Source organism: Octodon degus, unplaced genomic scaffold (genome assembly GCF_000260255.1).
Source record: "Octodon degus isolate 3935 unplaced genomic scaffold, OctDeg1.0 scaffold00113, whole genome shotgun sequence".
In the NCBI taxonomy this organism is placed as follows: domain Eukaryota; kingdom Metazoa; phylum Chordata; class Mammalia; order Rodentia; family Octodontidae; genus Octodon; species Octodon degus.
In genome coordinates, this window is record NW_004524689.1 from 7450902 (window position 1) to 7460014 (window position 9113).

General features: G+C 57.8%; 2 protein-coding genes across 2 annotated transcripts in view; both read right to left on the reverse strand.

Moving 5' to 3' along the window:
• The window catches only part of Masp2 (mannan binding lectin serine peptidase 2), a gene marked incomplete at its 5' end in the record, with an annotated part of 39875 nt that overhangs the window by 29015 nt on the left and 1747 nt on the right, over nt 1–9113 (reverse strand). The window lies entirely within an intron of this gene.
• On the reverse strand, nt 1123–6753 carry Srm (spermidine synthase). Its single transcript, XM_012516556.2, has 8 exons — nt 6501–6753; nt 6046–6166; nt 5646–5738; nt 4482–4635; nt 3818–3901; nt 3596–3741; nt 3392–3514; nt 1123–3288 (listed from the first exon to the last, which is right to left on the reverse strand). Exons 1-8 carry the CDS (start codon nt 6650–6652, stop codon nt 3268–3270), a joined length of 894 nt encoding a protein of 297 aa, XP_012372010.1. The 5' UTR covers nt 6653–6753; the 3' UTR covers nt 1123–3267.

Sequence of the window (9113 nt, forward strand, 5' to 3'; positions counted from 1 at the left end):
TTTTTTTCCGGAACTGGGGATTGAACTCAGGCCCTTGCACTTGCCAGGGAAGTGCTTATTCTACTGAGCCATCTCCCCGGCCCCTAGAATTCATTCTTTGACTTGGAGGGACACAAATTTGGCCTATCGAACCTCTTGCTGGTTGGGAGTTATAATATCTCCCTTATATCACTTAGCGGTCCTGTATCATGGTAGACTACACACCAAGGTCCTGTCCCCCACTCCAGTAAATTAAAAAAATGAGAAACAAAAAGCCAAGTTACTTTCTTCCTTGTCATAAGGTGGGGTTGTTGTTATTATTATTTTTTGCAGAACCGGGGATTGAACTCAGACCCTTGCACTTGCTAGGGAAGTGCTTATTCCACTGAGCCATCTCCCTGGCCCCAGGGGTTGTTATTTTTGGTCTTCACTACTACATATGGGGTCTCCACCCAGAAACCAAGGGAAACCGGGCTGCCAGGCCAGAGCTCTGCTGGGCATCAGAATGTTCTGAATGTATTGTCTGGGGACAGGAAATGAGGGTGCCCTTGCTGAGCATCCGGCCAGGTGTGAAGCCTCTAACCCGGCACCCAGAGACCAGGGCAGAAGGATCGCTGAGCTGGGGCCCACCTGGGCCACATGGTGAGACTCTGTCACAAAAGGATAAAATAAAATGAGCCTCAGAACTAGTGAAGAGTTTGGGTATAATCACTGGTGAATTTATTGAAAACTAAGAAAATGGAAATCAAGCAACCCACCAAGCTAGGACTGAGTCCTCGCAAGGCGGCTGGGTGGTGGGCACAGCTGCAGCCCACGCTCCTAGTCCTGTGGGCTGCACCCCCAGGTGTGACAGTGCAAACCACGTCACAAGAGCTGAACCCTTGCTTTCCAGTAGAAAGGGGACGGTGGGGACAGCCCTGCAAGACACAGGCCAGCAGCATCCTCAATGTGGGTAGCCTTGATCTGGCACACACCATGAGGCAGGGTGGCCTCTGACTCAGCCCTGACCCTGACACTTGGAGGCAGGTCAGGCCCCACAGCTGGTCCTGCGTTGTAGGACGGCAAACGAGATGTCACCTCTTTTTTTTTTTGCAGAAGTGGGGATTGAACTCAGGCCCTTGCGCTTGCCAGGGAAGGCTTATTCTCCTGAGCCATCTCCCCAGCCCTCCACTAATTTTTAATGGGAGCTCTGGGGGTTGAACCCAGGAACTCTGCTCTGAACTGTCCCCAGAGCTTTCAAGCATTTTGAGGCGAGGGTCTTGGGAAATTACCGAGGCTGGGCTTGAGCTCCCGATCCTCCTGCTTCATCTCTAGAGGAGCTGGAATGTGTGTGTGTGTGTGTGCGTGCGTGTGTGTGCGTGCCTGCCAGCCACCAGAGCCAGCTCCCTTCCCACAGGCTATAAACCAGGACTCCAGTACCTTCCTTGGCAGGACAGCTCACAGCACTCTGCACACACACTTTAAGGATTATCGTAAAGGACGCAGGAAACGTGCAGGCTGAGGCACGAGATAGGCATGGGACACCCCAGGTAGGCGTCAGTAGCTGGCACGGTCACATCTCCATGCCAAAGTGGTTATACACTCAGGAGGGCGAGGCACGAGGTTCAAAATTTCAAGGCCAGCCTGGGGAACTTCCCAAGATGCGTCTTAAAACGTAAGGACTGAGGCTGTAGAAGCCCCTGGGTTGCACTTGGCACGCATGTGCGCGCACACACAGCTGCTTTCCCTCCGCGGGCCAGGCCACATCTCCAGTGCCCACTGGGCCGTGGGGCCCAGAACCACGCTCACCTGAGGCTCACCGTGACCTCATTAGAGGTCAGGAGCAGCCACCTGGTGCCTCTACCTGAAGCTTTCTGAGAAGGCTCACTGCTCCTGTCCTACGACAGGGCGCTGGCCAGAGCGGAGTGCCCCAGGTCAGGGTAAGGAGGCAGGGCTAGGCCAGGGCTCCCATCTAGGAGTCCCCAGGCTTCCTCTGCTGCTTCCCCTGCACTGCTCTCTGCCTAGGACCCCACTGTGCACCCTCCTGATGAATGAACGTTGGGGCTGGGAGGCACAGCCACCCTGGGTGGGAGCCCCCAGAAGGGCTAAGGCTGGGCCGGTCCCCCCACCTGTGCTGCAATAACAGAGCCTTCCTCACAGGTGCTGTGAAGGCCGAATCAACACACAAACTCAAGAGACAAATGCCAGCCCCTGCAGCTTCCAGTGTTTTGGGGCTGGGCCCTGCAGCCAGGCTTCATCAGGGTTCTGCTGAGGGGCAGACACCAGCAGAGACCCCAGCCTGCCCCACCTGCTGCCATGACTGCTCAGGCTTGGGGGGAAGGGCAGAGAGGCTTGAGGACCAACGAGTGGATAGGCAGCCGCTGGACCCAACTAGAACCAGCCCCAGCCTGAGACAGTGAGGGGCTGCCCAGGTAAGGAAGAGGGATCCAGTGTAACCAGAAGGTAGCCTCTCTCTCTGTCCAGGGCAGCAAGGGGGCTGGCTACTGCAGTCCCTGAGCCAGGAGTGGCTCCCTCCCATCTGCACTGGCCCAGCCCGCAAGGTCCCAGTCACAGGGTGGCCAAGAGCACCCGGTGCAGGGAGGCTGCAGGTTCAGCACCTTGGAGAGGGAACAGCCCTGCATCCAGGGAGGGCCTGTGAACTGCAGGCCTATGCTCTCAGCTGCTGGCCTCATGGGGGTAGAGCAGCTCAGAGTGGTGTGGGGGCTTGCTGGGGGACCTAGGACTCAGCAGAGGTCACCATCACAAGCTCCATACCTGTTTCAACAAGGCCGTGGGAACCGGACTCTGGCTCTACTCCAGCCCTCTCCGGGGTCCCCCTCAATGTTGTGCAAAGCCTAACTTCTCCGAAAGACTGCCTTGGTCCCAGAGTCCCAGGCTGATGAGCCAGACTGAGGGTTAGTGAGGTGACTGTGGTGTCCCTTTGTGCCCAGTGTGACAGTGGAGGGCCCACGCAGACCCTCACACCTGACAGTGGCCAGTGATGGCTCATGTGGCTCCTGCTGGGACCAGCAAAGGCCAGAGGACAGGACTGCGAACTTTGTTATAAATACGTGTTTGCTGAGGGGATGGGGGACAGTGCTGTACAGAGCTGGTGTGGGCATGGGGCGTTCGCCAGCCATGAGGGACACCCGGAGTCCGCCCAGCAGTGCTGGTAGGCAGCATCCTGGGGTGTGTTGAACATGGCCAGTGGACAGCTGGCAGGGGTCTGGTCCAGGCTGGGGGGCCGACACCCTTGAGGCTCTCCAGTGCAGCCCGAGGTCTTGGACGGTGGCATGGTGGCACTGGGGCTCAGCTTGCATCATTCAGGGCCTGGCAGGACATGAGGGTGGTCAGCAGGATGCCGGGGGTCATGTGGTGGGTGGGCTGGCATCAAGGAGCCCCGGGTCCCACCACTGGGGTGGCAGCCACACACCTTGCGGGCGAACTCAGGCAGCACAAAGGCGGCACGGTGCACCTCGGCATTGTAGTACTTCAGCTGCCTCTGTTCCACCTGCGCCTGTGTCAGTGGCTGGATGGGCTCCTGGAAATTGGTGCTCTAGGGGACCCAGGACGGGGTGGCATCAGGGCAGGGCCCTCCATGCCCACTGCCCCCCGCCCCCAGCAGCACCTAGCTCACCGGGTTCTTGCTGCATAGCATGAAGCCGATCTGGCCACTCGGGTAGGTCGGGATGGTGCAGTACGCATAGCCCACCACCGGGAACAGGGACCTACAGAACTGCCGCATCGACTTGATGAGGTCCAGGTGCAGCCACTGGCACTCACCTGGGGGGGTATACGTCTCAGCTGCTGGCCCTGCACCTCATCACCAGCTCACCCGCCTCCCCCTGCCGGCGCTCACCCTGGCAGCACAGGATGCCGTCCTCCTTCAGCGCTGTCTTCATGAGCTGGTAATAGGACTCCTTGAAGAGGCTCTCGGCAGGGCCTTCAGGGAGGAGGACGATGAACGCGCCCTGGCTGGGACCCCAGGGGCCACCGTCACCCCCTCCGTGGACTCACGCTGGCAAGGCCCGGCTAAGGTGCAGGGGCCCCACATCCAATCCTGATTCTGGGAGATTCCCTGGCACCACCGCAGAGGAGCCCCGCCTCCACCCCCAGGCACTGGTTCAAGCCAAGAACCATCCTGCTCCCAAGCTGGTGGGTGGAAGCAGAGCAGACAGGAAGAAAAGAGGGAAACTGAGGCTCCAGGAGGCACAACCACACCATGCTCCTCACGAACCTATTTTTTTTTTTAAAGCTGTTTTGAGAGAGTCTCTAATTCTCTAACCCAGGCTGGCCTCAAACTCATGGCAATCCACTTGCTTTGGCTTCCCAGAGCGGAGGAATTACAAGTGTGCACCACCACATCTAGTTCCAATTTGTGAACTCAGGGCAGTGACCTGGCATCTTCCCTCCTCTCCTGAGTCTTGCTGGAGGGGTGATGGCTCTAGATTTGGGGCACCCTCCATTCTGCACTCAGGAGAGCAGGCCTAGGAAGGCTGGCAGCTGCCCCAGTACTCGCTTACCCATGGGGTCCGAGGAGTCAGTAATGATGACGTCGAAGGCATCCTGGTTCTGTTTCATGAACTCAAAGCCATCACCTACGTGCAAGGTCAGCTTTGGGCTAGAGTAGCCAATGGCCATGCCCGGCAGGAACTTCTTAGAGACCTGGATGACATCCTGGGGTGGGGCAGGAGGGATGAGGCTGGGTTCTGAAGGCTGGGGTCCCTCTGGGGGCCTGCTCTCCCCTCCACTCTTCCTGGGGCAGTGGGGGGAGAAGTCAGGGCCTTGTGCAGGTCGGGCAGGCACGCTTCCCTTTCATTCTGAGCCAGTGTTCGAAGGTGACCTTGACATCTCAGGACTTGCTGGGTCGCAAGTGTGCACCCCTCTCCACCCTGCCTCTTCATCATCTGCTGCTCCTTTCAAGCCGTATTTGGTCACCTTGTGATGTCCCCAAATTTGGATCATCATCTCCAAGGCAGGAGGTGATCTATGCGCCACCCAGCACCTTCACCAATACCTGACACCGTGCACACTCACTAAAGTTGCTTAGGGTAAGCAAAGTGTGGTGGCGCACACCTGTAACTCCCCTCCTCTTGGAGGCTGAGGCATGATCATAAAATTGAGCCAAGCCACAATAACTTAGTGATTTACTGAGGCCTCATCTCAAAAGATAAAGGTCTAGGGATATAGTTCAGGGGGAGGACCTGGATTTAACCCCCCAATCCTGGAAAAACAAATCTATGTACCCTAGTATAAAGGTTAGATAGATCTCTAAGCCAGTAGTTAGTTGTTAGATCTCTAAGCCCCGCCTGGGGCTTAAATTAACACCCATGTGCAATATGTGCTGGGCCTTCTACCATTTTTTTCTTACTGGATTCTCCTGACACTGTTTTTGAAAATCTGGGGACTGTTCACAGGGTCTTTGGCCTAAGCTACTTCCCCAGCCACTCCCCTATCCCCTTTTTGAAGTTTTGAGGTAAGATTTTATTTTAATTTTTGCCATAGTTTTATTGATAGAGGTAAAATTTTAGTAAGTCTTTAAACTGCCAAAACTGGGTTTGAACTCTTGATTTTCCTGCCTCAGCCTCCCAGAGTGCCAGGATCACAGGTCTGTGCCACCTCACTGGGTTTTAGCACTGGTTTTTCTAAATAGACACCCAGGGGACCAGCGTGGGCCTGGCACTCACCTCATCAATCTCGCATTGGACTACAGACTCCACCGAGGGGTGCTTCACCACCTCGCGTAGAACGCCCCCATCTCCACCTCCGATGATCAGCACCTGGGGTGGGGACAGTCTTTGGGAGCAGGTCTATGTGTAGCAGGCCGACCCATCCCCATAAGGCCATCTGGGGCAATGCTGTTCCCCAGCCCCGATCTCAGGCCACCTTCCTTCATTCTCTTCATTTAGAATAAAGACCTGGCCTGGGGTTCCCTCTTCCCGAGAGCCCCTCCCCGGGCTTCTGGGCTTCAGGCCTGGCGGAGGAGAGTCTGTCAGGCCTCCCCTAGTCGGAACAGCTGCTCCAGGGACACCCCCAAGTCCTTGCCAACCTCAGCAGCGTCCAGGCCGAAGCCGGCGGGAGCGGTACCTTGCGGGGGTTGGGATGGCTGCAGAGCGGCAGGTTGGCGATCATCTCTTGGTAGGAGAACTCGTCCCGCTCCGTGCACTGGATGACGCCATCCAGCACCAGCACGTTGCCATAGGTCTTGCTGTGGAGTGACAGTCGGGGACCTGGGTCCTCCGGAGTGGGGGTAATACGCCCCGCCCCACCCGGGGTCCCAGGGGTGGGGGGAGAGGGTGACACGTGGCGGGAATCGGGGTGGGGCCCGGGGTCTCCGGCTGACGTGTCCAGGACTGACACGTGGAGAGCGGCGCACGCTGCGGCCCAGCCCACGACGCGGGGTGCAGGCGGCTCGGGCCTCAGTGGCTGCCGGGCCCGGCTCGCGGGAACCGGTGACAGCTGTGCCGCGGGGGCGCGCGGAGAGCGGCGGGAGGGGTCTGGCTGGGAGGGGCGCGGGGCCGGAGGCGCGGGCCGGGCGGTACCTGCGGAAGACTAGGATGTCCTGGTACCGCGAGCGCTGGTGGTGGAGCAGCTGCTCCACCTGCAGCGACAGGGCCTGGCCGGGCCACAGGCTGCATGTCTCGCGGAACCAGCCCTCGCGGATGGCGGCGGGGCCGTCGAGGCTGGGCTCCATGTCTGGCGGGCGGGCGGCGGCGAGGGGCGCGGGCCCGGGACTGCAGGCCGCGCGGAGCCGCAGCACAACGGGACCAGCTCCGCCCGCCGCCCGCGCCGCAACCTAACTAGGCCGGCGGGGCGGAGCCTCCAGGCGGGGCGGGGCCTCAACTCTCCAATGGCAGTTAGGGGTTACGCCCGCGTCGAATCGGCGGCGCGGCCTTGCTGGACTTTTATTGGCCACTGGCCGGCAACGCCGCGTCGATTGGCCAGGGCGCGCCGTCCGTCAGCGGCAGCAGGATTGTGCGGATCGCTCATGGGGCCACGTGGGGGCCACCCGGCGGCTGGGTTCCGGGGCGGGTTGCGCCGTTGGAAGGGGTCGGGGTTCCCTTCTCCGGCGCCGGGTCCTACGCTCCTGTTGGGGGCCACGGCGCCGAGGACTGTCGTGCCGGCTCAGAGAGGGGCTGACGGCGGGCGGGGAAGCGCACTGATGTTGCGCTGGGCTCTAGGACGTGCTAGCTCGAGCAGCAGAAGCGGGCGCGGGCGCTACGTTGGCGGCCACGGCTTGCGCTGCCGCGTTGCAGCGGGCAGAGCAAATCCCTCGCCTGGCCCAGACTTGGCTCCAAGTTGGATTTGAACAGATTGCGTGGTTGGTTGGGGACATGTTAAGGATTTTGTACTTACTCGAAGGTTTGAGCCCGGAGCGGACAGCTGCTGAATAGGAAAAAATTCCTTTCTAAACGAGTTTCTAAATTTATCAGCTGAGTCCAGGAAAAGGCCCAGCACATGCATATTCAGCACCAAAAAAGACTGACGCATATATATAATTTTTTTTTTTAAATTTTTTTCAAATTGCGCCTCGAGGCCTGGGCGGGAAATGTGGAGTTTTTATGAAAATGTCAACTTCTCAGAATCCTATTAGGCAATGCTAATTACTAAATATAAAGTGCTAATTACATGTAGTTGCAATGCCAAGGAAAGAAGATGAAGGAGGTATAAGCTACTGGCGACAGTGTCTGGGATGTTTTTGACGTTTCACAACCTCCACAGTGTTGATTATTGGTAGGTGCAGCGGCAAGCCTAGGGCGCATAGGTGTTCTGGCTGACTTGAAGCCCCTTTTAGAGGTGAGCCAACGGTAGAGAATTGCTAAGAGACAGCAATTCTAGAGCAGGGACGCAGGCACCAGGGATGGTTGTGGAGGGGCTGAGGGGAGTCGCACTGTCTAGATTCTAGAACTCAGGCAGGTCCAGCCTATTAAGTCAAGGTGTTTGCCTAACAGCCTGTGCTTATCCGCCAGCATTTCTGGCAGCGGGGTTAGTTACCTGGGTTGTTATCTGTCTGTGCCTGAGCCAGACCCCTTCCAAGGCTAGGGATGGTATCCAAGCGGCAGGCCATTGCCTTGTGGATCAGCTGCCTTAAAGTCCTTTGCCCTCCCATGGAGGGAGAAACCCTGACTTTGGCCTCCATTGACAACGTGGCACGAATCATACCTTTCAGGTTCAAGAAAACTCAACTATGAACAAACTACCAGCAAAAATTTCCCCCAAATGTACAGTAACACAAACCCAGAATTGCCAATCCAACTTAAGATCACAGAGGGAAAAAGTGACTTTGCCATAAGAAGCCTGCAAGAGACAAAGTGTGGAGGGTAGAAACCGGGGTGCAGCATGGATGTGCTCCCAGATTCAAAGCAGCGCACAGTGATGTAGCTCTGCGGTGCCGTGGAGATGCCCAAGAGCCCCCAGTTCCATGGCGTGGACCAGCTGTGTGTACGTGTGATGGGCTCTGAGCAAACTGAAGGTTCCAGTGAGACTGCCAGGTGGCAGCTCTGTCCCTGGAGATTTGTCAGGTAGTTGGCACTTGATTTTTAAGTGCTTGTATTGAGCCTGGCGGGCAGTGGTTCAGTGGAAGATTTTGGCAGTGAGGTGGTGGGACTTAGCTGAAAGCGCTGATGGCAAGCTGCAGGTAGGGTGGGACTGGGACGCAGCTTCCTCTCCCACTGCCTACCCAGGAGCCCTGCCAGACCCGGGTCCCCATGCAGCCTGGGCCTCCCTGGCTCAGTGGAGGAGTGGCTCCTGAGTGGCACAGGTACAGCAGGCCTCTGGGCACTTGTCAGCCCTGGTCCTTTCTCAAGTGCTCATCAGGGACTGCTGCTGTTCTGCCAACCCCTCTGCTTCTGTCGCCACTGTGTGCCTTCCATGGGCCAGTTAAGCCGGACAGGCATACTCAGGTTTCCAACTTGATGTTACAAGAAACATTTGTGAAAAGACCTCGGCCAAGCTGGGCATGGTACCTCACACCGGTGATCCTAGCACTCTGGGAAGCTGAGGCAGGATGATCACAAATTCCAGCCCAGCTTGGGCAATTTTATTTTATTTTAATTTATGTGTGTGTGTGTGTGTGGCCAGCTCAGCCCACCAGGGGGCGGGCTGGCTGGCATGTGGTGCTGGGGATTGAACCGCGGTCCCTGTGCTTTGCTAAG

Excerpts from the sequence above, each read along its gene's own strand:
- Srm (XM_012516556.2), bottom strand. The coding sequence starts at position 6,652 with ATGGAGCCCAGCCTCGACGGCCCCGCCGCCATCCGCGAGGGCTGGTTC. Across the intron at positions 6,167-6,500 it reads GACATCCTAGTCTTCCGCAG|CAAGACCTATGGCAACGTGC; the intron begins GTACCGCCCGGC and ends GTCACTCCACAG. Across the intron at positions 3,902-4,481 it reads TGACTCCTCGGACCCCATGG|GCCCTGCCGAGAGCCTCTTC; the intron begins GTAAGCGAGTAC and ends TCCTCCCTGAAG.